This window comes from Tauraco erythrolophus, chromosome 13 (assembly GCF_009769465.1).
Source record: "Tauraco erythrolophus isolate bTauEry1 chromosome 13, bTauEry1.pri, whole genome shotgun sequence".
Classification (NCBI taxonomy): domain Eukaryota; kingdom Metazoa; phylum Chordata; class Aves; order Musophagiformes; family Musophagidae; genus Tauraco; species Tauraco erythrolophus.
Genome location: NC_141477.1, coordinates 2873160 through 2899999, shown reverse-complemented (window position 1 = coordinate 2899999; position 26840 = coordinate 2873160). Strand labels below are relative to the sequence as shown.

Genomic DNA, 26840 nt, shown 5'->3' with positions numbered 1-26840 from the left:
TGCAGCAGGAGCCTGGCACCGAGGGCGGTACGCGCCAGCAGGAGAAGCCCTTGGCCACCGCAGGAGCCGAAGGAAGGCGAATCTGCTGCAAAGCGAAGCCGCCACGTCTGCCGCGACCCGCCGACGGGATCGCGGGACGGCGGCCGCGCCGGTAGCGGCGGTGCGCTCCGGGCTGGCCGCCTGCCCGCAGCGGGGGCGGCGGCCGCGGGCCCCGCCAGCCGCAGGTGTGCCCTGCCCTAGGCGCGGCGCTCCCGCGGGTACTAATCGCCGCCCTGCCCCGGCTGCCTTCTGCATTTGCCGCCCCGCTGCCCCGGAGCCGGCGGGCCCCGAGCGGGGCCGGGATGTACGGGGGGCAGCAGCAGCTGCAGCCCGTCGCGCTGCCCCCGCAGCTCCAGCAGCAGCAGCAGCACCAGCACCACTACTACCGGCGCCAGCAGCACTACAGCACGCTCCCCGCCGCCCGCCGGCCCCTGCCCTGCCCGGAGCCGCTGCCCTGCCGGGAGCCGCCACCCTGCCCGGAGCCGCCGCCGCCGCCACGGCCCCCGCCGTGCCGCGAGCCGCCGCCCTGCCCGGAGCCGCCGCGGCCCCTGCCGTGCTTCGAGCCCGCTCCGCAGCAGCAGCAGGAAAGCGGCGTGGCGTACGACCGGGTGCGCACCTACGGCCCGGGCTGCCGGCGGGTGAGCACGTCCTGCTCCTCCCGGGCGGCCTCGCCGCTGGAGTGCTCGCACGGCTACCAGCACGGCCTCTCCGGCTGCGACCCGCTGCAGCAGGTACGGGGCTCCTGCCCTTGTCGCCCTCCCGGGGCGCCGCTCGCCTCCCGGCCCGGCCGCCGCGCGGTGCTCGGTTCGCCCCCGGGCTGAGGCGGCGCCGCCGCCAAAGGCCGCCCCGGGCGCGAAGGCGGCGCCGGGCCCCGAGCCAGACGCCCTTGTGCCCGGCGGGGAGGCGGTGGGTCGCCCGTCGGTCCTGCCCGGCGGGAGGGAGGGAGGGTCGGGGCGGGATTCCCGCCGCCCGCCCCCGCGCGTTCTCCTTTGAAAAACTCGTTTTACCTCAGAGCGAGCGGAGACACCGGTCCGTGCGGCTGGCGGCCTTTAGACACGCTCGGCCCGTCCATAAAACACCCGTCTTGGGGAAAAAAAAAAACTAAAAACCCACGGTTCTTCCGTCTCAGCGGCCGGGGCGCCATGGCGGGGCGGGCCGCGCTGGGCTCCCGCGACCACCCCGGCGCGGAACAGGTCACGTCCGGACCGCGCTTGGGGGGCGGCGGGGCGGGCGGGCCCGCGGGAGCGGTCTCCTGGAATTGCCCTTTAAATTTCTTCTTTTAGTTTGATTTTGAATGGATTAGTCAATCCTATGCTTGTTTCTTGTTTATCAACTCCAATTTGCCTTTTTTTAAAAAAAACTTGAACTTGTAAATACCGTGTTCTGCTGCAGTGTTTTAGCCCGTTTTGTCCCGGGACTGCGGAAATCCAGCGATTGGTGTCTTAGCTGAACCTTAGAACTGGAAACCAGTGACCTAAGAACAGCTTAGGCTGTAAAACAGAAAAGGAGAACAGAATTTATTCTTAAACCACCTTTTTTATACTTCAGACTGTCGGTATCAAGCAGGATTGGGACGCTCCATATGGGAATGTTTATTTGTTTCAAGTTAAACTCTGAAGTAGTTTTCTTTCCTGTGGTATAAAAATAATTAACTGTGAAAAAGAGTAGAGATTAAGACCAGTATGAAGTCGGATGTCCTTTACGGGCCGTACTTGCGTGGTTGGAGGGCTGCAGGGTGGATTCTGCAAATTCCGGGCACTGAGCTGCTGCGCCAGTAGTTTTGGGTGCCTTGGGTGTGAGGGACACGTTCCTGCTGTGTCCAGGCTGTTCATCCCTCTTTTGCAAGATGCGGGGCCGGAGCCTGAACACTGATCTCTCACCTCCCAGATAAGTGATCTGCTCAACTCGGCTAGATGATAGTCTGAATTACGTTCAATTAATTAAATATTCATTAGAATAAATACTGCAGTCTCCGGCTGCCTCTGCTCAGATAAGCACACAAACAATTTGATTATAGGCTCAAATGCTGTCTCTGCTCTACAAAGTATGTTTAATTTTCAACATCTGTTTTAGTCACCGAATCCATTAAGTCATGCTGATGAAAAATAATTTCTTGCTGAAGTGTTTCGCTGGATTAAACTTTAAAGACAAAAGAGGGTGTAGTTCCAATCGGGCTTTGTGTGGGTTGCAGTTTTAATGAAGAGGGAAGGTGCTTAATAAAGATTATTGGGAAGTTATTAAAGAAGAAAACAGTGACCAGGAAGTCAGCTGGGAGTAGACAGAAGTTGCATACTTGGTGCTGAATGGGAGTTGGCGGAAAGAAGTGCTGGGAAGAGCGTAGGGAGTTTCCAAAGAGTCGGTTCAGTTGCCCTTTGAGCAGATGACGTCTAGCTGCATAAACCGAATGATGTCACGACAACTAACTTGTTTTAAACTAACTGGTTTAACTTCACACCAGAACTTTCAGTTCATGGCAGCCTAGAGCTGGCGTTCGAGTTTCTTACTGTTGATCAGGCAAAGGGCTGTCTTCGAGCAGTGTTTAATTCACTCCTGCAGACCTTTTGTAGATCGATGATAACGAACGTCTGCGTCACTGTTGATACGCTGTCGTATTATTGAGTCACATGGTTGGGGTGTTCTGTTGTGTTTATGGACGTTTTTAATAAGCTAGAGGGAGGGAAAATTTGAAATTCGTGTGTGCATATAGTCCACACGAATGTGGTTTTTGTGGTTCGGGACTCAGTTTTCTTTACTTTTTTGGTCTAACTTGGTTTTATCCCTGATGTAGAAGCCAGATGTTACTCCCAGCCATGGCAAGCTTCATCTGGAATAATTCATGGCAAATTGTACTCTTGCCTGCTTGATCTAAGTGAAGAATATTGGCTCTTCCAGGATGGCTTATGCATACAAACCCTTGCGCTGTGGTCATGGAAAAACTAATATCTGAAATGGCACACATAGGATGTCTGCTGTCAGTGCAGAGGGCAAAATCTGAAAGCCCATGTAGGAGTTGTCTGTCCACGGGAGGAATTTTGTGAGTAAGATCTTTCTGTGCCTGGGTTGGGTTCTGTGGAGCACTAAGGGCTCTCACCGCCTGTTGTGGCAATGGTGTAATATTAACCAGCTTGTAAGATTGGTCTGTGTTGTTCGAAACAGCCCTCAAAGGCAGCCTGCCGTTTGGAACTCATAAACCCCGTTTAGACAACTTATTTGCTTGTAATTACCAAGGCAGTATGTTATGGATAAAAGGTTTTGTGACACAGGTGAAATTCTTACCTCCATTGTTGGTTTGTCTGAAGCTAAGGGAAATGTGTTAAAATAAAAGTTAGTGTCCTGATTGTTTTTGCATAAAATTTGCACGCGATAGCTGGATAAATCTATCAAATGCTTATTTTAAAATTTAAAAATAATTTTTAAAAACCTTGAAGACCAGCAGAAATCATTATGAAAGCGTTAGCATAAATGTAGACCCAGAACTACTCATTATGTCGTTGCAAATCCCAAACCCAGTCATGCCACTGAAACCCACAGCAGCACTGGGCTCACCCCTTCCTTCTCCCAGTTACAAAACGTTTGCATTTCCAAAGCACTGTAGCAGACTCCCGAGTAGCCTGAGCTGTTTGGGAATGATGCCAAATAGCCCCTTGGGAAAGATGGAAAAATGGCAGTAGCCCGAGGTCACCTTCCATCTCACTGTGCCTCCTTTGGCACACGTGCTGCCGAGGGCACAGCTCCAGCGGCCCTGGAGATGGCATTGTGCAGAGCAGGGAGCTGCGGGTGGGTAGTTGGGGCTGGCACAGAGCCACAGGGTTTCTGGCTCCTCTCTTCCCTGTGTGAGTCCAGCCTGCTTGGCCGGTGCGGGAGGAAGGGCAGGCAAATCCGTGTGGGTAAAGGAGCGAGGGAAACGGATCTGCCTCAAAGTTCTGGGGAAATGAAAGACTTTGGGTATCTTAAAAATAAGAGTAATTTTATCCGAGCAAGACATTTTTAGGTTCTGTATAATGATCTACAAATGATTAGACCGTCCTTTTGAATATCGAAAAAGCGCATTTCAACTTAAAATGCTCTGGTCTTCTCAGTTCTGGATGTATTTCTCTGAGAACACATAGGTAACTGGATAAAATAATTTTCCACGTTATCCTGGCTGAACTAGACAGCGTGAGTTGCATATTCCTCAGCCCTGTGGCAGCACGATTTACTTCAAGCAGGTTTGTCCAACTTCTCGGTAAACTGAAAATGTGTCTTTTAATTCCAAGCACAAGGCCCGTCTCGTTTTCCTGTGCCGTGCAACGGTGGTCAACTCTGAAAAAGAGCAGTTGCTGCTCCTCCATGGCACTGGTATTGTCGTGGCGCCGGAGCGCTCCGGGCGGGCAGAGCCGGGGGCGCACAGCTCAGTGCCGAGCTGGGAGCTGCCTCGCCTGGCCCAGAGCAGGGACTGGGAGTCGGGCTGCGCCTGCTGCGACACTGGTGAGGAGGAGACACCAGTGGGCATGCATTTCAGGAATTGGGCTGTGTGTTCCAGACCTCCATCCTGTCTCTTGTCGGCGTTACACCCCGACACAGAGAGGGTCTGGTGGTGGCGGTGGGATCCCTTCCCTGAGAGACCTTCCTCAAGGAAGGTCTTTCCTTGAGGAAGGTCCTCAAGGAAGGTCTCTTCCCTGAGAGACCTTCCACGGCGCGTGGGAGAGGGAGTAAGCAGCTTTTCTGATTGTTCTGCAGCAGTTGCAATTTTGAGTCTTCTTAATTAGTGTGATAACCTCTAAAAGAGTTTGTTTTCTACTTTGATTTCTCTTTCCTGGTGCTGTTATGATTCACTCTTGGGAGATCTGGAAAACCGCTTCAGGCTTCCTAAACTTACGCAACAGTTCACAGCTGGAAATCTGACCTACTTCAGAGCTGCTCTTACCCAGCTGAGAACGTCTCCAAGAATGAGCTGCAGCCATGTAAAGTTCCCAAGTGCTACCCATGGGTTAAGGGAAGAAATTATTTATTAGGAAAATCTGAAGTTTGTACTGTGAGGAGGAACAAATAGTACACTGTGAACCAACAAACTCAGTCCTTAGAGTAGATTCAGCAGGAATTTCGCTTACTTAGATAAAGAACTGGGCGTGGAGACTTCCACGGAATGGAAGACAGTGTCTGCAATTGCTTCTAAACAGTGCTGGGAAAAAAGTGAAAGGATCTATTTGAAAGTGAACAAAACTGCTGCCACTTGTGGATTTCTGTAGCTTAAAAAGGCGTTTTTCGGTTTTGATTCAAGAACAAGCAAATGTTCCGTGCGGGCACCTTTTTTTCTGAGGTGTCAATTATTGTGCCCGTGTTTGAGACAATTTTCAGCGCTCGGTGTGTTGGTGAGCGACCTGCCGTGTTTTGCTGGTGCTTCCTCTGCCCCCTTCGCCTCCGTATCCAAGCAAAACACAAATGTTCTTCCCTTGGCGAAGCAAAAAGTGTTTCAGGTGCACGTGCGTGTGCGCCGGGGGGCTGTGACATGAAAGGCCGGGAGTAAAAGTGTCTGTGGAACAGGGACACATGGTCCTTGGAGACTCAGTCCAGCACGTCAGCTTTGGTTGTATCCTGTTCTGTTGGCACTTACAGAAAATAAGGGCTAATTCCCTCAGACCTGCAAAGAGGAGACTGAGAAGAACCAAACGCTTCCAACTGGCAGTAGCGGGTTGGGTGCTGCCAGCTGTGCCTGGGTTGTTTCCTGTGGGGTGGAAAGGGCCGGGCTTTAAAACACTGCTGGGTGATCTCGGCCAGTGGATCTCCATGTTGATAGCTGATGGCCATATTCAGATTAATTTGGGAGTCCACGGAAGCCTGAGCTCTGAGCACAAAAGGGTTTGGTGACTGAAGTGCTGTGGTCACTGAATCTTTACTTATTTTCTTCCCTGCAGGGCACTGTTCGAAGGATTATTATCGAGAATCCTGACCAGGTAGGAAAACTTTAGTGCTGGAGTACTTGGTAAAGCGCTCAGCTGCCTCCCTCAGGGCATGCCGAGATGGGATCGGATGGTTTGGAATCACACGGGCCGAGCCTCTGATGGCCAGAGAAATTGCTGGGATGTGAAATTATCACAGAACGGCCCGTCAGGCGTCCCGCCTCTCGCAGGGATGTCCCGCGGGGCCTCGGCACAGATCAACTTCCACCGTGTTCCTTTCAAACACTGCCTGGATGGAGGCAGTCACTGTTTCCAAATGGACACACACTCATAAAGAACTATCTCCAAGTGGGTGTGTCTTCAAATGACAAAAATCCCACATCATCTTTTAGTCAAAATTGCGCTAATTCTGAATTTGCTGTTGGACAACATTTATGAATGTTTTTATTAAAATGTTTTCCAGGAGCCATTATCCCCGTTTCTCAGAGGGGGAAGTTTCTGTCCTGGAAACAATGTCATCTATGAAAAGACAATAAGAAAATATGAGCTATTAAATCCCCACCAAGTAAGTTGGTTGTTTAAATTATCTATTGCAAAAGAAAACTGAGATGGTACCTGAAGAGTAACGTTCCCAAGTTGGGTTTTTTTTGTTGTTGTTGGGAACTGCTGCTAACGTAAGAATTGCCATGTTGAATTATAGGGCACATTCTTAAAGTAAATGAAACAATTTCTGTATGTAAGGAGAGCAGAATTTGGAAGGTTTGCTGTATTTTTGCTAAGAATTTATTATTTCAGACTAATAATGAAAACTGCTGTGGTATCTCTGGCACTGTTGGTCTTTATGTGAACAGTGACTGAGAATTAGTTTCTTGCAGTAGCTCCACAACAGAATAACCAATATAAACTTTTACATGAAATGAATTGAAAAGACCAGTTGTAGCTTCAATTTTTTTTTTGTTTTTTACTAATTGTTGAAAAAATCTACTTGGTAGAACTGTCTGAAATTTCATGTTCAGATTGGTGTTTTGTCAGTAGCAAAAATAGTTCCTCTTTTATTGCTCTGAAATACTGTTATTTTCAACAGGAAGAATTTTGAAATGAAGACAATTTCCAAGTGATTAATCTTATCTGTTTGGGTGTTTTGTTTGTTTGATTTGACTTAAGCTTTCGTTCCATTCTGGATTTTAGATAGGTAAGTTAGGTGTGATACCCATACCCTAGGGCGGAAAGGGAAAAAACTTGAGGTAATGATGAACCCACAGAATAACAGTGTGGAGTCTAGTCCTGCAAACTGTATTTCTACTTCTCATTCTTGTTACCCAGAGTAAACGTAGGCTTAGGTCAAATCAGGAGCCTGGTTTTGAAGAAAATTTCCCAGTCTCCTAACACATATCACACCCTGCGCTGTGGCCTCGGACCACACAAGCTAGATTTCTCTCGGGTAAAATGAATATGTGTTGGAAGAGTGCACCCAGTGTGCAATGACCGCACGTGGGTGTGGGGCCCATTCCCAACCTGATGTAAAGCCTCCTCAGATGTGTGCGGTATCAGTGCTGGGGCCTCACTCCACTCCTCTTGTGCGACTGGAGACTCCGAGTTCTGATTTTGGTGCAGAATTAGATGTTAGCTCAACCTGTTAAATGTAACTGCGTTGTGAATTTCAAGTCAAAATCACCCCAAGCCTAGGATGTGCAGTTGCATGCTTCTACAAAACACATAGTTTTGAAGTAAACTTTAACAGCCATGATCTAGAGGAACAAACTTGCTAAAATTGGTAACTTTCAGTGTTTTGCCTGGAACTTTACTAGTTTCTAGTTTATTGTTTTGGTGGATGTGTTTGTAAATAGCACTTCCCGTGATTATACAAACAAGACAGGTGTCCCATATATATCGTGCGCTCTGAATCTGGAATTGCTGAAAGCATTTCTAGAGGAGGATGTCTTGAGCCATGTCCTGTACTAGATTTTTTCCTAACTGAAATAATGAAAACTCGGTTCAACTGGAGCTCTTTCTTATTTCTGAAACACTTAATGAAACAGGATTTGCGTGTGTTTTGCATTAAATGCTGGATGTCCCTGTTGCCCGAGTATGCCAAGAGTAACACCGTACTGAAACGCACAACTCGGGGAACTTGACTCTGCTGAGCTTTTCATTTTCAGCTACTAAAATTCGAGGACTTGGTGAATTACAACCTCGACGTGTGGAAGTGTAAGGCAAACTCATGGTCAGTTGGGAAAAAAGCAGGTTTATTAGGATTATTAAAATACCCGAACCTGTCGTAGTCTTTACATGCAAACCCACATCTTTATTCATTTATGTGTTCATATTCAACTTCCATCTCATTAAGGTGTGTTCAGCACCTCAAAAAAATCCATTCTTGTTTCTAGGAGAAGCAGTACCAATTCTCCCAGATTCCCCAGCAAGCCGATCAGTGCCACGTTGTCCAGCCCTGCCAGCACTCAGAGCAGTCCCAAGTCACTCACCAGTGCCAGCAGACACAGACCAGCAGCCCCTGTGAAATAATTCCAGTCTCTGTGAGCGATGACAGCAGAGGAAGTACAGTGAGGCGGGTAACAGTCCAAACCTGCGAACCGGTGAGAATTTTGCTGAATGTTTTACTGTTGCAGTGTGGTTTTGCTTCGTGTGCAGAGTACAGAACTTTACACATAATTGGTAATCCTCAATCTCACCAGTTTTTGTTCAAAATCACAGGAGGGTCATTAAGCACCACACACCTGTTGTAAGTAAGCAGCAGTTTGTGTGTCGGTTGTAGGTAGCTTCTTTGTATGCTGTGACTGCAGACGTTGTCCAAGACTTTGTCACGTGCTGTTAAGGAAAGGGGGAAGAAAAGAAAAAAGAACTATTTTAGGTGTTGTATCCTGTTTCTTGTTGGCTAGACCTGTGCTTAATTGTACTGACTGATCGTCATTCTGTTGTCATTTAAATGTGTCAAGTCTAACTGGTTTGGCTTTTTATTTTTCTTTGTCTGGGAGCGTTACCCATGGATTGAGTCAGGTTTCATCCGTCAGTCTCGGTGCAACAAAGGCTGAGTAATGTAAGGCCTGTGCCCCGAGTTGTGGAGAAAAGGTACATTATGTTGTACACTGGGCAAGCACCAGTTCAGCATGGCTTTCTGCCTAACCTGATCAGGAAGGGCTCTAAGTGTATTTCAATTGGATGTAGAAGTATTGGACGGATGCACTGGGAGCACACAAGTAGCCTCCTTCGCCCTTCGTTGTACACCAGCTTGCAATCCCGGCGGGCGGCGGGAGGCTCGCTGTGCGTGCGCGCTGTTGTTGCTGTTGTGCAGCAGTCCCTCCTGGGCACCTGTGCCGGGTACCGGTGGCAAGACAAGTGTACGTGGTGACCCCCGCGTGGGACCTCCCATGGCCAGATGCTGCCATAAAGCAGCTCCGTCCGGGCTGCTGCCTGAACCACTGTTCACGTACAGAAACATGGAAATACAAACACTGTTTCTGCAGTGGGGAATCTTGCACCTGGCTCGTTTTGTGTGGGTGCTGCCCACGGGTGTTTTACCCACTGAAGCTATGGCAGCATGCATGCTAATGAGATTTCCTGATTCTCAATGCGTTCCATGTTAGTGTAGTGACGATGACGTTGCTATAGAAGATGCTACTTTGCGTATTACTTGTTGTAAAGACAGTCATTTATTTCTGTCTCGTTTCCCGAAAACCTGAAAGACATGGAAGACTCAATACCAAGGAAAAGAACAGTGTAAACAAATGGCAGATCAAACAGCCCCAAACTGATCACACTGGTAGCACTTTCGTGTTCAGCTCTCATCCCGAGGAAGGGAACTCCACTGTCACCTTCTTGCACACTTTCTGCCAGGTGAACGGCTCTCCGGAGAACAGCGACCAGCTCGACTGCCGCTACTTCGGGGAGCTCCTTGCCGAGCTGAACCGCAAGACCAACGACTTGTACAGCTGTTTGCTACAGCACGTGGAAAAGATAGGAGGAAGGTACTGGCGTTGCCTCTGTTCCGTCGTTTCGGTATTCCAGAAATCCCAGCACCGCACAGTTGAGAGGACAGTACTGTTTGCAAGTTGGTTTGCTTAGTTTTTTTCCTGACAACTAGAATTGACTTATTGTCCACATTAATCTAATTTGCTGAGTAAATGAAGACGTACAGTGCTGTAAGCCAAGTAAATTGATTTAATTTTATCCTTTTTCAAAGTGTTTAGACTAACATACAATAAGAATTCCGTATCCCACACCTGTTTGCACACAGAGCAAACCAGTACACTTGCAGTGTGCTTTGACATACATTTCATGACACAATTCTACTGTTATGTCCTGAAGAAACAACCCAGATATCTAAACTGCCATTTCCTTTGCTCCGTCATGGAGTTAGGTTATACCATGGACTAAAAGACAGCCACCATAAGGCATAAAGCTTGGTGGTTACGTGCAACTTAACGCCCAGCACGTGTTCTGCAGAGCCCCACAGACTGTCTTTGACAAGGAACGCAGAATCCCAGCAGCCAGGAACCCGAGCTCACAGTGTTCTCCCCGTCCCTCGCCGGCACCGCTGCTTCCTTCTTCCCTGCTCACCCTCAGTCTCGTTTGGTGCTTTCCCAGTTCGCTGCAACACGAACAGCGATCCCACAGCAGGGGGGAAGTGGAATTTGAGCATCACAAAGAACCTGATGCTGCCAAGTGAACACTTCAGGCACGTCAGTGTGTTGCAGCGTAGTTCTGGGTGAGCCATTACCCAGCCAATTATTGTAATTGGGTTAACCAACATAACTGGGATAACTGCCCCGAGAAACAGAGATAGCGAGCTTGTGTCAGCTGGGCTGCTGTTAGCATTCCCATCTCCTCAGATTTTTCTCCATGGAGTCATGCTTAACAGCTCGTGTTGCCTGGCACCTTAAAAGGGAGGTAACAGCTCTTAGTCTGATAAAGAACTTTCCTTGCTCCACATTTTAACCTTTTTAGACTTGTGAATGTGGGTGTGGATTCTTAACAGTTTTCAAGAAGCTTTCTGTTAACTGCTGCCTTGGATTTTGTGTTTCACAGGAACTATGACGTTGAATTTACGTGTCAGGTAAGCCTCCGGCGTGCTCTGTGGCATGTGGTGTTAGTAACAGCGGTGTGGATCTTCCAGCAAATTAAGCCAAGGCAGTTTAAATGGAGGGTGCTGGTCTTCCATAACGTGATTCCTGCTTGTTTGGAGCCTGAAACCTACTGCTGGGCATGTATTTGCAAATGTGATCATACTGAAAACAAACTTTATGATTTGCATTATTCCAGTATGAGAGTCAAATTTGGAGTCTTTCCTGTTGTGCCAATAGTGGTTTCATTGTGAAACAAACTTACACAGCTACATGTATTTTCACTACAATCCTTTGTGTTTTTTTGCAAAGGATCTTTCACTCTCTTGCCAGTAAAGCTGCTGTTCAGCAACACGTGCTGCCAGGCACTGGGAGAGGTGAGGAACAGTGCCTCACAGAAATGAGAGGAGTGTAAGCTGTCAGGACAGACTTCCCACGGCCACAGAAAGCTCTTCTGTGAATGGGGCCGTGACAGAATCAGCAGCACCTCCGTTACTTTTAAAGACATTGTGTATGTGGCAGAAATACTTGTCTAGGATTAAATCACGTGAAGCAGTGCCACTTCATCACTGGCAGCACCTCCGGTGACACACTGGTCACCTTCAGTTTGCTGACAGTCTGTTCTTTGTTCAGAAACAGGAGATTTGCTCATGTCGGGAGCTGCCGGCGGTTCTGTTTTAGCGTCAGCTGCTCTTTTCTTGGGAGAGGATTGTTTTGAATACTGCTTTTAAAGTAAATGTTAAACTCAATTTGAATATATGCTTCGTGTATCACTTCATCTCAGTTTTTATATGCTGCACATATATAAGACTTTGGAAATTTTTTGGGTACACTTTGATCTATTTTCATTCTTATTTGCCTTGGACTAAACTTGTTTTTCATAGCAGACCCATGTAATTACTGAAGAAACCACATTATGATCAACCAGGCAAAATTCTTAAATCAAGACGTCTCCCCTTTCCTCTCTTCTTTGCTTAGACCGAAGATATTGAAGATTTAATTCCTAAAGGACTGTCTGAGGTGACAAAGCAGCAGATTCGGTATCTCCTCCAGGTATGTGCGTGGGCTGGAGGTGGTGTGTGGAAGTCTGTAGTAAATCAAAGTTTGTAGCAAATTGTAGTAATTGTAGTAAATTGGCAGCTGGTTCCACACATACTTGTGTATTTTAAACTGGGCTTTACTGGTGCTTCCTTGCAGTTCACTGGAAGCCATCTTAGCTTTTGACCAGTTACAGAACACAGATCTTTGGTCTCTGTGTTGTGTATCAACACTTTAAAAGCCAAAGGCAAACAGTAGGTTCTTTACTCAACGTTGACTTGGAGATCAACTGCCAACCACACAGAATGCTTCTAACCAAGGTCTCACCTTTTACAAATACTCTGGTTAATCCCCTAACGTAGCACTACGTTCTGGGGCATGCTTATGACATTCGGTACCAAAACAACCATTTCTGGTTTGGTTCCATCTGTAAAGGCTTTTGTGTTTCCTCTGATCCTGTCCTTTAGCTACCCAGCCATCCCAACCTGCCTCCTCTGTCACCAGCCACGCGGGTCTGGCTGCGAAGGCAATCAGACTCAAACGTGAGCTTCTGATAACAGGTTCATTTTGTTGCTTCCCAGCACTGTAATACCCTGCAGTGTGTTTTTTAGAAAAAACACCTGAGCTCTTTATCAAGCCCCTTGGAGACAACGGACTGGAATTGGCCGTTGCCTTTGATAAACCATTACAAACAGTGCTGCAGCACGAATCTCACTGCTGGCTCCAGAACGGTGAACCATGTGACACGTGTAATTAGAACAGGATCCAAAACCACCAGCACTGCTCGGCAGGTGTGTCTAGACCTGGTCTCCTGAGGTGGGGTAAGATGATCATACCCAGGAGCTGCAGCTTAGAGTCACTTCCTGGTAAAAAATACATTTGTGGATAGCAGCCTGGTCTGACTTCACAGCTGATCCTGCTTGAAGCAGGAGGGCTGGACACAGGGACGCCCAAGTCCCTTCCAACCTGAATTACTCTGATTCTTTTACAATGGAGATGGGCACTGACACCAAAATATTTCATGCCCTCGTGTTAGAACGCTGTCCCAGGAAGCTGGGTCAGTGCACCTCTGCGTGAAAGAGCTGGAACATGTATTTCCTGTTTTCCTAAGTCCAGCTGGTTTGACATTCTCACACCTAGGCTTAAAAAAAAATGCAGCTGAAATGTCTTTTGGGGAGCCAGACTTTGTCAGCGTCCATACAACGTGTGCTCCCGGACTGCAGAGCCCTCGGGTCTCCCGGACAGGTCTGGGGTTTGTTGTCCATCTGATGAAGGATCTGAGCTGTCAGACTGCTCCATGAGGACACTGTGGGTGCCCACAGGCTAAAGTCGAAGAGCACGGAAAATGTCGCTGTAGAATTACGCGGCACCTACGGAATTTAGCAGCCTCTGGCACCAAGTATTGCTGAGTGGGGATCTACGTACAGTTTTATAGTCGAAATTCAACTATTTTGACTTAATTCCTTCTTTTAAACTACTCTCATAGTGTATTTCACAATAAAACCAACAAAACTGTAAGTCAAAACTGAAATTCCCCTTTAATTACCAACCAAACAAACAAATGGGTGAGTTACACTGGAAATGTTATTTTTGAAGACTCAGTAATGTAATAGCACCAGTGGGGATAAAAAAACATAACAAGGGTTAATCCATCATATTGATGGAGATCTTGATAGCTTTCTTCAATTGGAATAATCAACAAATTTCCATTTCAACAAATAACTTTTAAGAGAAAGTATCGGAGGAAGAGAAACAAGACAGGAGGATTTAATTTTTGTCCAGATAGTAAAAATTACATCTTTTGCATAGAACATTCAGCTGTTCCAGATGAGTCAAAACTTAAGGAATTATTCTGTGTGTTCTTTCACGTTTTTCTTCTTCTTTCAAGTATTAGGAACGTATCATGAAATGCAACAATTTGTGAGTGAACATGAATCAACACACAACTGTTATCACGCACTAAAAGGAAAACCAGAACAGTGCAAGGCTGTTGGGCACTACTGCCTTCCTTCTGCAGCCACCTGACTCCTTTAATCTTTGGGATCTTTTTCCTTTTAAAGGGAGGAGTTGCTTGTATGGCTTTTCTTTTTTATTTAAATTTTTAAAAATTTTAATTAAATTCTCTTGCCCTTGGGCTGGAAGCATGCTTTGCCAGATCTCAAAGGTGAGGACTCATTCCTCTGTGGCTTCTCAGGCAGGGTAGTTCTTTTTTAAAACAGCCGAAGTCACAAAGCTCTGAAAAAATGATTGTGCTGTATTGACACAGACGTTTATTTGCCCCTTTACTGGTGCACAGTAATTAAAACACTGTGCCATTTGCAGCACAAAGCACATGAAAATGTGTTTCCCTGTAGAAACTGCGGGCACTTCCAAGAACGACGTGCAGTAATTCTAAAAGTATCTTCAGCTGCGCAGCATTTTCTGTTCTACCTGTTGTCAAGCATGTTGTAAACAAAGCACACTAATTAAGCAGAAATAAACGTTTTCCTTTTTTCTCCTCCTAGATGAGAGTGACATCAGATAAATCTTTGAGACTTGTGCTTTCCACGTTCAAAAATCTACGTGAAGAGCTCTGCCATTTGCAGGATGACCTGGGGGTAAGCGACACGGATCACTTCCCGTGGCCTCAGCCACTTGTTTTTAGCCGTCAGCAGGAGGTCCGTTATGATGGAATTTCAGTTGTGAAGTCCAGGCTTTAGTTGCTTTAACGGAAATGGCTGGTTTATTGATGGACTTGCAAGACTCGTACAGTGGCTGGGGGTGGATTTCTTTCTAGCAGTGGTTTTCAAGTGTTCAATTTGCCGAAGCCTAAAAAAACCAAATACTTTCAAAGCAAGAAAATGCTGAGTGAAATGAGATTTAAAGCTCTGAACTGGTATATGCAATGCATATGTATATTTATATATATATATACACACACATTGGTGCACACGTCAGGAACTGTGTTTGCTTTTACCATGGACAAGGCACGTACAGCAAGTGCCTGTTTTATAGCACTGTTCCAGGAATCAGGAGACCTCAGTTCCATCCATTCCTGACGGAGTTGTACTTCCCACTTCACAGGAAAGCTGTTGTCAGCTGGTGGCTCTTAACAACTCCTGTGGTTCTCCAGGGTACAGGTAGCCCAGTTTGGAAGCTGGAGCTCTCAGCGACCGATACAGACAGTAGATAAATGCTGTTAGCAAAGCAGAAACATTTCCCACACCAGCCCAAGATCCACTGGAAACTTCCCAGCATTCTTTTGTGAAAGACAAAGTTTAGGGAGAGGAGAGGGAGTTTTAACTGTCTTTAACATAGAACAGGAGTCTGTGCAGTGAAGTGGTCTCAGTTTGTTGTTTTTTTTTTGTTGGTATCCGTTTAATAACTATGAATAATACTTTCTGGGGCAGACTGAAAGAGCAGCATCCAGGATTCCAGTGCTTACCACACAGCACGAAGCCACAGATACTACAGTGATGGGCAACTAACTATGTGCTACTGTAGTTCAAAAATCATAGGTTCAAGAAAATGGAGTATTTTCTCAGTTGCAAAATGTCACTTATTTAATTACTCATTATGTTGCTCTTTCTTTGAATATGGGAGAAGTTTACTGAAAAACTGCAGCTATTGACTGTGAACACTTTTGTCTTACAGAAGTTAGAAACTGACAGTGTCTTACTTAAGAAGGATTTGGCTTTTAAAGATTCTCAAGTGAAAGAATATGAAGCTATGTTGACTTCTCTGAGAGAGAATAATCGTCAGCAGCAGGTAAATCTAAACCCGTATTTTTCAGTGCAATTACAGCCAGCCAAAAACTAGCCAGTGTCCTGACTTTGGCATATTCTGGGTAGCTGCTGCATGGTGGACATTTGTGTATGTGTGTGACCCCGTTCCTTCCCTAAGGAACACCGTGCACTCATTCCACCTCTGTGCTTTCCAGCAAGGGCTCAGAGACAGTACTGCAAAATGCCGCTCTCTGGAAGAGCAGCTCCTCTCTCTGCGGCTCAGTGAGGGAGAAAAGGATTGCCAGCTGAAGGAGCTGGAGTACGGCAAGCGCACCTTGGAGCAAGAGATCCAGAACCTTAGACTGCAGGTAACAGGCTCGTTCTGTGTTCAGTAGCTGTTCTTCACAGATACAGATGCAATAATGTATGAAGATTAATGATGAAAACTCTCTTTAGAATAAAAACCTACTTGATTTTCTGCAGACCTGCTCTAACACAACGCTGCAGACCACCACAGATGAACTCTCTAGCCGCTACATAGAGATGATCAATAACCTGAGAGAGGATAAAGACCGTGAGATCCGCAGTCTGAGGGTAAGTGATTAACTTGGCATGAGTGTATTCCTCACCTTGTGCGACTACAGGGAAACAGCTGCTTTTTTAAATTAAGGAACAGGAAAGATCTACCATATACACTTTTTAGATCTCTCTTGGTTCTGCAGTTACTTCATACACAGACATTAATGAGGGTACAGAAACCCTTATGGTGGAACATGAAATTTAAAAATATGAATTTAAAAAAATACCATTCTTTAGATGTAGCAATTAGGGATTAATCAGATGAGCAGTCTTTCCAAAAGGGTTATTTTGCGTGTCCTGCTAAAGCAAGAAATAGCCAAAAGACACCCAACAGAAAATAGCAGTGCCCCAGCCAAAACTCTGTAGAGGAAATGTCTCTCATTTACAGCACTGCAGTAGTATTGCACCACCCTGGAAGCCAGTCCAGCTTGTTCAGTGATGTATTAACTTTATTGAGTTATAAACCTTTCAAATCCGACTGAATTCCACCAGTATCAGTTTGCACTTCCTGAATTCACTGTGCAGCTCAGCGTTCTTACTTGGAAATCATCAGGTTCTGTGTATGTCCATAGTGGATTTTAAATTGCACTACTTCGAGTGTTACTGTTCATAATTTAGTGAAAATAATTAATCTAGGACATCTGAGGTCCTAGATACGTACGGAAAGGCGGCCTGCAAGCAGCACCAAACACCTCACGGTTCCTCAACGTATGTTTTACAGTCTCAGTTATGCCAATTCCAGCAAGATATATCAAGGAGAGACGGCAGCAACAGTGACTTGCAAATAAGGCTGCACGAACTGACATCGATGCTGGAGGAGAAAGATGCTTTAATTAAACAACAGCAAGAGGTAAAACAATACAACTCAATTCTCTGCTAAGAATTTTTATATTTCAGCCTCCACTTACTGTGGAGGTGGAAACGTACTAGGAAGTCACTAGTACTCTCCTGGTGCAGCTATCAGGGTTAGAATGCTTTTTAACTGAATGCAGTAGCAGACTTTCCTGGACTGCTCTTTGAGAGGAATTTCTGCAAATGTTTTGTTGTGACTTTAGTGAACTCATACTTCAGAAAACATTATTTCATTTGAATGTTTACCTTTGGTTTTCTCAGGACCTCTTCCGATTGAAGCATGAGAAATCATCAGGCAGTCAGTCCCCTGGTGTAACAGCTATCATCACCAAGAAGTAATGTAGTTACTCACCTTTTGGTTTTCCATTGTACAGCCCCTGTCAACCAAATTTTTGCCTCCTGAAAACATTGTCAGACTTGCCTGTTCACCTGAAAGGGGAACGCTCATGATCGGGGAGGGTGCAACATCAGCACCGTAACAGCAGTGGGAGGGGTGGCCAGCACGTTAAACTGACCTTTAAGTGACTGTATCAGCTTTTTAGTCACTGGTGAAAATCTTTGGGCATTAATGACGGGAAGGATGAGGTGGCAAGCTCCGAGTTAGTGATTTGGCCAAGGTGTGCAGATTTCAGCTTACAGGTTTGCAACTCCTCTTTCCAATACAGGTACAGGAATCAGTATCCTATCCTGGGTCTACTGTCTGACGACTACAAGGTTACATCACCTGTCAATAAGTCACAAACTATTGTAATTGAGAGGACTGGAGAGATATGGAAACATGTAAGTTTGCACCCAGAGACTGACTGTTCAGTCTCTGGAATTCCTAAATATTCACTTTAACTTCAAAGAAAGTATTGGTCAAAACTGGCATCTGAGAGAAAGCCATAGTGTTAATTGGACTTGGCTGCAAAAAGCAAAGGGATGACTGATTAATGTCAAGGAACTGTACTGTCTGTTGCAAAAAGGCAGCAATTGGTGGGTGGAGTAAAATCAAAATAACCTTTCCTTGTTTTCTCTGACACATAATTACCTTCAACAGAAGACGGGGCGTTAGTAGGAGCTCCTTCCGTGCTGTGCTCTCAGGGGAAGGAGTGTGGGCAGGATGCCTCCGGAGTCATGAGTATTACTGACTCCAGAGTGTCACTAGGACACATGAAGCACCACATCCCTGAGACTGACAGTGAGACAGGGCAGCGACTCATCCAGCTGCCCTCACAGTGGTGGCTTTTCAAGGAGCGATTCGAAACAAAACGAGAAAATAGGACTGCAGAAGCTATTTATGGCAGAGGGCACAAGGGAAATGTTGCCCAGTCCGATTAGAAGGTGAAGGCTCGAGAAAGGGCCAGCTCCCAACCACATGTTCTCAACAGTGGGAGCTGAAGAAGTCGTCTCCAAACAGAGTACGGCAAAGCGGCAGAAAAAAGTGTTAACAGAGCAGCTTTGTGGGGGCATACGACCCAGGAAAGGACAATTGTGTGAGCAGCCTGAGTAGAGGAAGGGCAAAACATCTGGCATGCTCTAAAAGGGTATGTTACCTGGAGTTCGATTAAGAAAATAAAAGGCAGAGGTCACTGGCAAACAGCAGTCTTACTACTGATTTCTAAAACGCATCCCAGTGATTGCAACCCAGTGAAACATCAAGGAATTAAACAGTAATAAAGAAATTACAAAAATAAAGCCAAAGCCCCTCCCTCCTAGCTTACTTGAAAAGTCAGTCATATTTTCCATTATAAAAACTGGAAAAGATGAGTGTACTCTCCCTTTGCAGAGATAAGTATCATTAACTAAATGAGAACTGTTTGTATTTTAAGTTTCCCAAGCTCTCTGTCAATCACTAGTGCAAGTTTCAGCTGAAACAAAATTACTTTGCTGCAAGATAAACCTGATAAATCCTGTTGGAGCAGTGCCAGTTCACCTTGACTCGAAGCTTCACGAGCACTTTTTCTGTGTTCTTGTGCTGCCAGACAGATGTTTGCATCTGCATTCATTATTGAACGTGTCTGTACAGTGGGGGGTTTACACTGAGGGTAACTATCCTGTACACAGTACTGTCTTCCAAGCAGTGATTAGTTCTGCTCAGTCCTTTAAGATACTCATATGAAACTAATTCTTTGTAACGTTGATCCTAGTTATAGTACAGAAAGCTTTTAGGGTCGAAATTTTGTAATACTACTATGTAGGTATCTGATAACTTCCTGTTCTTGTTTTTTTCCAAAGTACATAAAAAGCTGTTGTCCTTGTTTTTTATCAATCATGGACTTCTGACACCTGAACAAACCCTTCACAGCTTAATGGTGCAGCTTTGGCCTCACCAGTACGGGCTGCTCTGAGCACTGGCATGCTGAGTGCTCGTTAGGAGGAAAGGCTCACCCGCCACCTGAGACACTTCACAAGTCAGGCTGTTAAAGAAAATAAATAAGTTCATGCTTTATGTGCCAGGCCGTTCGGGTTTATAGACAGAAATAAGTTTCTGTATTATCATCTAACAAGCTGCTCGTGTCTTTCAGGAGTGAAAGAAACCCCGAAGCCATGAGCGCTGCTCAAAGGAGTTACCGACAACTAAAACTGCTTCACTTTCTGCTACTTTGCATCAGAAAAAGGGTCAGTCTGATAGTGGGAAAGGCTGGGGAGCACATCAAGGACACGGAGATGATGGAAAACACTCTCATCCTCACCATAAAGAACTCGTTTACCTGTGCCCATCATCTGCCACTAACACCTGTGCACAAACGCTACTTGTGCTTTTCCATGCGCTTACCTTTTGCTCCGAAGAGCGCTGTGCCAGGCTTTCGTGGACTTTGGTTTTCTAACTTCTGTTCTTCCGCCAGACCTGAAGCAATCTAGGAGACAAAAGGAAGGAGTCTGAAACCTTTTCCTCTCTGTACTATTGGCCACATTCTTCTGTCCTGTCTACTCCTGCTGAGACGTGACAGTGACACAAATTTTAAGTCCCGTGTGTACTGAAGGGCTGGTTCCAGTACAGATCCACAGATTGTTTTATCTACTGCTAGATGAAGCAAACCCCAGGAACAACCTTCATGGGGAACTTCAAAAATACCTCAATGAAAAATGCTTACCTTGTATCTGCCTATGTGTGAGGAGCTAAAACACACCACAGGAAAATTGTTTAACTTACTCCAGCTGTACAACTCCTCAAACTTAACTACTGAACTGGGGAACACTGGAGCTGCCCCATTCAGTGAAATGACTGGGCAAATGCTAATTTTAAAGAATGCTATTGATCTCAGAGTTGATGCATTTTCAGCTGAATGTTTATAAGCCCCAAACCAGCCATAAGTATTTGTTTCCTGTGCTTGCTTGAAAATTTCAAGAAAATAGTATATTTTTATATAGAAAAACTTAGTATGAAAATAGCTCTCAGACTAAATTTCATTATCAGACCAACCTTCTATTTCCGAGTTTTGCTCCTTGCTGGGCCACAGAAATTCTCTAAAATGATTTATTAATCATTAAGTAGTTGTCAAAGCAACACAGTACATAGAATTAAATTCTAAACTATGCAATCAAAAGGTGCTAGCTTGTTCTCCTGGGGTTCTTGCTTTGCTTTATCTCTGCAGACATGTATTTCTATTTACAAATAATATATATGATGGACAATGTTTAATGGTGAAAGAACACTGTAGGGTATGTTTAACTATGAAATAAACCTGAGTGTGACTTTCTGAATCCTGTCTGTCCTAGAAACATCTTGTGTGTGTCTGACTGATAGGCTGGAGGGGGTTGTTTTAGGGGTGTGATACTGCAGTTTTTTAGATAACTTGTTCCTCTGAAGGAATCTTTACAAGTGAAGGAACAGTCTTGGGTCCCTTTCTGTGTTACTGGTGCCAGTCCTCCACTCAGTTAATGGTGGGATGGCAAATTACCTTGTCCTTTTCGTAACTGGGAGAAAGAGCCAAGGGTAAAGCCTGCTCCTGGCTCTGCTCTTTGAGTATGTCCAGCCCAAGCCTGGCCTGCAGTTTTGGAAGCCAAGTAAGTGTGCACCATCAAACAACAATCGGTTTAGCCTTGCTCTATGATAAAGAAGTTTTAATTAGCTAAAAATTAAATATCCTCATTTGGATGACAAGTGCCTTGCCCCACTGAAATCCATTTATTAGATTCTAAAATAACCCCATTTCTGTACAGCAGTCAGATGTAAGGTACAGATCCACGCAGAGTTAACATACCAATATCACAGAATAGTGTCCAAGTGCATTCTAGCCCAATAAATTATTCTAGTTCTGCTGTCATCTAATGATTTTCACCTGTGGTGCCCTAACCAATAAAAGCTAAGAGGAAGCACAGCGCATTTGTCCAATGCCATCACACTGTTCCTGTGCAGTCATCCCCACTGGAGGAGCCACAGAGGAATTTGCTGACTTACCATGGCCTCTGCCGTGATCTCAGGCGGGCTGGACTCACTGGAAGTGTTACACAGACGGCCCAGAAGCAGCTGTGAACAGCAGAAATGTGAATTACCAACAGCCATGCTGTGCACGCATTTCACCAGTAATAGTCTATTACTAACCACGCCATCCCCAGCACTAACTGGTGCTTCTTCAACTGGGTTATGACTTAAGCCCACGTAACAGCCCACACCCTTCAAGGGCAGAAGCACATGGGTGGGCTGTTGGGTGTGGTGGTGTAACTGCAGGGCAAAGGCCATGATTAGGCAAATGAGCTGGTCCGCAGCCAGGGCTGGCATTGTGACAGATCTGAAACACCGGGATCGGTCCCCATACCCGAATTGATGGGTAACCCATATACGATGTAAAAAAGCCCGGCTGGCTAATTAGGACAGCCAGATGTCATCACTGTGTTGTGGAGCACGGATCAGCTTCTGTAAGGCTTGGTAGAGTATTTTAACCCTTCGTACACTGTAAATGCTACAGTGCCTAACACCACATTTACTACTAAATTTATTACATTTACCAAATGCTACTGGCCTAACACACCACATTTTACTCACAGATAACACGTAGCAATAGATACTTGTCAAAAACCTCAGTTAAAGCAGTAGATGAAGCACAATGGCCATTTGGGGCTGGTTTTGTTTTCAAACCAGATGGATTTTAAAAGCAAACACAGTATTTTGCATTACAAAAGTACCTGTTATCTGCTGTAGTCTCAGCTATTGCCTCTTTTCTGTCAAACCAAAACGGATTTACTGAACTATTTCTGCTGGAGTTTACAGAAACACATTTTGCTCATTTACCCATCGCTGTAAATGCTACTTACCACCCTAATTACAAACAGTATACATGAGACAATTTTTCACTGACTGCTACATTTTTTCAGGGACAAATTAGAAAAAATCAAAGACGGTGTTTACTTCACGTATTTACAACAATATACTCACTGCCCTATTAAGACTGTCATTACCAACAGTATTATTAAATAAACGCTCACCGCCTGAACAGATTTGATAGCGTGCAGTTTCTTGTTCTTACACTGAAGAGTAGAAGAAAACTGTCTTCTGGTTTCTATCATTGACTTTCCAAACAACTCGGTATGCAATGTGGAACACTTTTCCTGGCTCAGCTGTAAAACAAAAGGCAAACAGAGCCCTGGTTCAAAAGTTACTGACACCAGTAGCATTGTCTGACCAGCTGACACAGACTTTGAATGCTACATGAAGGTAACTTCCTTACCTGTACCTTGAGAGTACTCTGCTGGTGTTCTTGCTTATTTTCTCTCTCTCATTACCTTTAATTGTGGTCATTTGAAACCTAAAAAAAAAAAAAAAAATTACAGATGATGATCAAGACATGAATCACTTTTAATTGCTCCCGGCTTTTCGGGAGTTTTTAGCCTGTCATTCAAATAAAAAAATGCAACGAACAGATCTGACATGCCAGAGTCACCCTTCCCTGTGTTTGTGCAACTCGCTGCTTGCTCAAGCAACCAAGATCTCACAGTACATCAGGCACAGCACCCAGGGGCAGGCAGGGGAGAAACGCAAACACGGCCGAGAACAGCTCAGCGCTGTCTTCCCAGGTAGCCAACAGCTTTACGGCACACGGCACCGTTCCCTACTCCGGTACTGTGGAGTGGCAGCCTACCACAAACATTGGGAAAGGTGATCCACCCTGTTAGTGTCGCTGTGGGGACAGACTTGGAACGATGTGGCAAGCAGAGGCTGTGCTCAACACAACAGCTTCAAAGCCCTTACTGAAAACGCAGCAGAAGACAAGACGTACGTAAACTGCGCTGAGCAAAGCAGGTGTGCATGAAAAAAGATCATGTCTACTGAAGAGTGCCTTTAAAACTGCAGAGATCATGCCACTTCACAACAACCATGGGAGACAGCGTTCAGAGTTTTCAGGACAAGTAATAAAATCTGATACCACCAACTTCTATCGTTCAACACTGAAGTCAAAAGACTCAGGAGGCTTACAGGTGGTGGTAGTGTCTCTCCTTCACTTGCTTCCTACCGCCACATAGGAACTCATCAGCTTTGAAAACAAACAAGCAGGACCTGCCTGGAGAGCACTTCATCCCATCCTAAAGGCTTCACCGGTTTGGGCAACAGAAGGCGGTTTGCTGCCAGCTCAGGAGCGCAGACTACACAGAGCAGGGATCTGTGGAAGTACTGAGACACAAGAATTTTACTGCGATGTGACATGGTGCATTTTTGAAATCATGACACCCCCATGGTTAACAATAAAACAGCATCACAAATCCTCTTAAATAATTACTGGGAAAGTGCATTGAAAAGAATCTGGGAGCTGTGCCTCACACGGCTGAGGATTCAGGTGAAATTTTATTCTTACATTTCGGAAGATTTAAAATGCCACTTCCTATTAAAATCTTATTTCAAGTGTACCAACCAACCGCTTGCTTTAATACCGAATGTCAATTACCGGGGATGCACAGTTGGGGGGGGAGGTTCTACCTGAGTCTATATATATCTGTATCTAGATATATACATCTACTTAAGATATACATAAAAAGATCCTAAATTACTCCAACAACACATACAAAATAAGAGCACTGTTATCATACCACTTCCTCTCAGGTTTCTCTTTGTCTACCAGGCACATTCCTTTATTTTCCCTTCCCTAACCCCAACTTGTACGTCCTTTCTTCCACAGCCCCACATTGCCCAGGCCCTTTCTTGTTGATTCCTTCCTCTTTCCACACATCACAGCACAACTAACATCCAGCTAGTTACAAGAAGCTTCGACATCGCAGCTAAAAACAAAGTCAACAATTCTGGAAGAAGGAGCAGAAGCACTGGTGGGAATTTCAGCTACAGAAGGACATGTTAAGTCCAGTCTCAGTCACAAACATCTGAGCAGCACTGGACGGAACCGGCAAAGGGCCGAGTAGAAGCACACACTATCCCAGGGGTATCACAAGCTACTGAACTGAAAGACCACTGCCCAAGCAAGAAGTCTGACAAACTTATGTTTTTAAACATAAATTTGTGTGAAATTTAACAACATAGGGGCAGTAGCCCATGAACCTTACCACCGTGTGGGTTAAGTCTCAAGGCTCTCTGACAGACCTTGTTTCCACAGTCCTTAGCTGGGTTTCATTGTCCATACACTGCTGAGAGAAGAAGAGAAAAACAATTAATATAAAGAAAGAAACTTTCAAAACACTAATGCAGGAAGTCACCAAAGAAAAGTGGTAACTCACCTTGAGACCTCATACTGGACAAGGCTGTAACCTGTAACCATCCTGCCAAGTTTAAGTTTTACAACTCAGTTTCTCCCCCCAGCCACCACAAAAAGCAGGGCTCACACTATGAGGGCTGTGCTAGTCTGCACCTGCTTCAAGTCCTACATATTCTCCCATATTTGTACCTTAGTTGATAACAACCAACTGCATTTGTAGCTTTTCCAACCACTACTTCCTCCCTCATGTCTTGAAAAACATGTTCCAAAAGGTGTGACATTTTTTTCCCTAATTAAAAAGAAATCTCATTAGGTGGACTTACAGACTGTTAAACCTCAACGTGAATTTCAACTTCAGTAATACGAAGTTCCCAAATTCAACATTCTATAATATAATGACGAAGCTGTAAATGAATTAAACTTTTACCCAGCATCCATCGTATACTTCCTGCTATCATTAAATACGTTAAAAGAACTTTAGTGCCCTTCACGGGATGCAGGAAAAAACTAGATGCAATGGAAAATCTAGGTAATGAAAGTGATGCCTCACTGTGTTCCACACTCTTAGAACAGCAGATACCACTCACCAACTCGGAACTAAATGACAATCAGCTCCTGCTGAACAACTGTCCACCACAAAGAATTAACCCACGGATGTAATTTTAAACTGTCAGTTATGTAAAGGTCAAAGCCTTTCACTGTACTCCTTGGAAAAAACACTACTGTTATCCTCAAACGTACATTGTAAAACGTAAATGTAATAGAGTTCACCAGTAAATACCAAGTATGAGTAATAAAAGGTATCAAAACATGATCTCAATGCCATGCTTAAAAGCATTATGTCCAGACTTCATACTGCTGTCCAAAATGCTCCCTCTCCAGAAGGTTAATTTCTGCCATTCCTAGCCCCCACGTCCTGCTCTGTACCCCACGGTACATGGTTCACGGTGACGGACTCTTGGGCAATGTGGGATTAAGTCTTTCTACAAAGTTGGCTGCAGAAAATGTTTGAAAATACTCACATACCTGATCCTTCCGTCCATCTGTAAGGGGGAAAATGAGGCAGCACAGACGTGTGCTTTGTCACAGGGTCAGAACGATCATCTTCAGTCTGCTACGAAGAAACTCCTTCAGTCTGTATATTCAGTGTAACATTCAGGAATAAAGCATTAAAATGGTCAACAATACACAAGTATTTTCTAAGATTTTTTGAATGCTACGGCCTCCTCTGATTGCTGGGCATACAAAAAAAAAGTAGCATGAACAAAAAACGGATGAATTGGTTCATGTCTGCATCGTTTCTGGTTTTTAGCACAAAACCTACGAGTTGAGTGGCTAAAAGCCCGTCGGAAATCCTTGATGAAGAGTTCACTTAGTATCGCACTCTCTTCTGAAAGTTTTTACTCTATTACTGATGTCATAATTCAAGTATTCTAAAAGAGAGGGAAATTAAGAAAGCAGTATTTTTAGTATTTCATTTTGCAAGCCGTTCTTATTACACAGATAAAAAGAAAACACCTACCTGGCTTTTCCCAAAATATATGAGAAGTTTTATGTTCTCTTTACTTAAAGGAAAAAATTTCAAAGGAGTGTCAGTATCACATTTGACAATTATTTTAGAAATAAACACATTACCTGTAACTTTAAAGAGTCAAAAGTCAAATAAACCCCCAATACTCTTCCCTCAACGGTCTGATAAATAAACCTCAAGTAACCTGTTTGTAACTTGAAACGTTATTACGTATTAATTAGTGTCATTAGAAACACTAGGCAAATTTACACTGAATAAGACTTTCCTAAACACCATAAATGAAAAGCAAACTCCAAAAAATTTGGAGTGCAAGAGATGCGTTTTATTGTATGCCCGTTACGATGAGTAACACATTTAGAAATAATAATCCCACATAACAGTGACAATCTTATTTTACAGCGTGTACATCATTTTTTACAGCCACATAAAACACGTATTTTTCTAAGAGATTTCCCAAATTTAACTTTCTGAAGTTTAGAAATATAAAAAAAATTTATTCTCAAGGAACTGATTCTCAT

At 44.8% G+C, this 26840-nt stretch overlaps 1 protein-coding gene and 1 long non-coding RNA gene across 2 annotated transcripts; one reads left to right on the top strand and one right to left on the bottom strand.

The window, feature by feature from the left end:
* Positions 1 to 341: 341 nt before the first annotated feature.
* POF1B (POF1B actin binding protein) lies at positions 342 to 18021 on the top strand. The gene is made up of 14 exons (XM_086619856.1): positions 342 to 770; positions 5934 to 5972; positions 6382 to 6483; positions 8306 to 8512; positions 9771 to 9901; positions 10962 to 10989; positions 11975 to 12049; positions 14539 to 14631; positions 15668 to 15781; positions 15954 to 16106; positions 16222 to 16332; positions 17039 to 17167; positions 17431 to 17504; positions 17835 to 18021. The coding sequence occupies exons 1-14, from the start codon at positions 342 to 344 to the stop codon at positions 18007 to 18009; spliced, it is 1860 nt and encodes a 619-aa protein (XP_086475982.1). The 3' UTR covers positions 18010 to 18021.
* A 1954-nt stretch (positions 18022 to 19975) lies between these two features.
* On the bottom strand, positions 19976 to 26070 carry LOC147527905 (uncharacterized). The gene is made up of 5 exons (XR_015222513.1): positions 24643 to 26070; positions 22821 to 22898; positions 22579 to 22710; positions 21554 to 21622; positions 19976 to 20009 (listed from the first exon to the last, which is right to left on the bottom strand). It is a non-coding gene; the product is annotated as an uncharacterized LOC147527905 (long non-coding RNA).
* Between the last annotated feature and the right edge of the window lie 770 nt (positions 26071 to 26840).

Bases quoted from the DNA above. Each gene is read 5' to 3' on its own strand.
- POF1B (XM_086619856.1), top strand. From the start codon at position 342: ATGTACGGGGGGCAGCAGCAGCTGCAGCCCGTCGCGCTGCCCCCGCAG. The intron at 6,484-8,305 runs GTAAGTTGGTTG...TCTTGTTTCTAG, and splicing joins AGCTATTAAATCCCCACCAA to GAGAAGCAGTACCAATTCTC. The intron at 10,990-11,974 runs GTAAGCCTCCGG...TTCTTTGCTTAG, and splicing joins ACGTTGAATTTACGTGTCAG to ACCGAAGATATTGAAGATTT.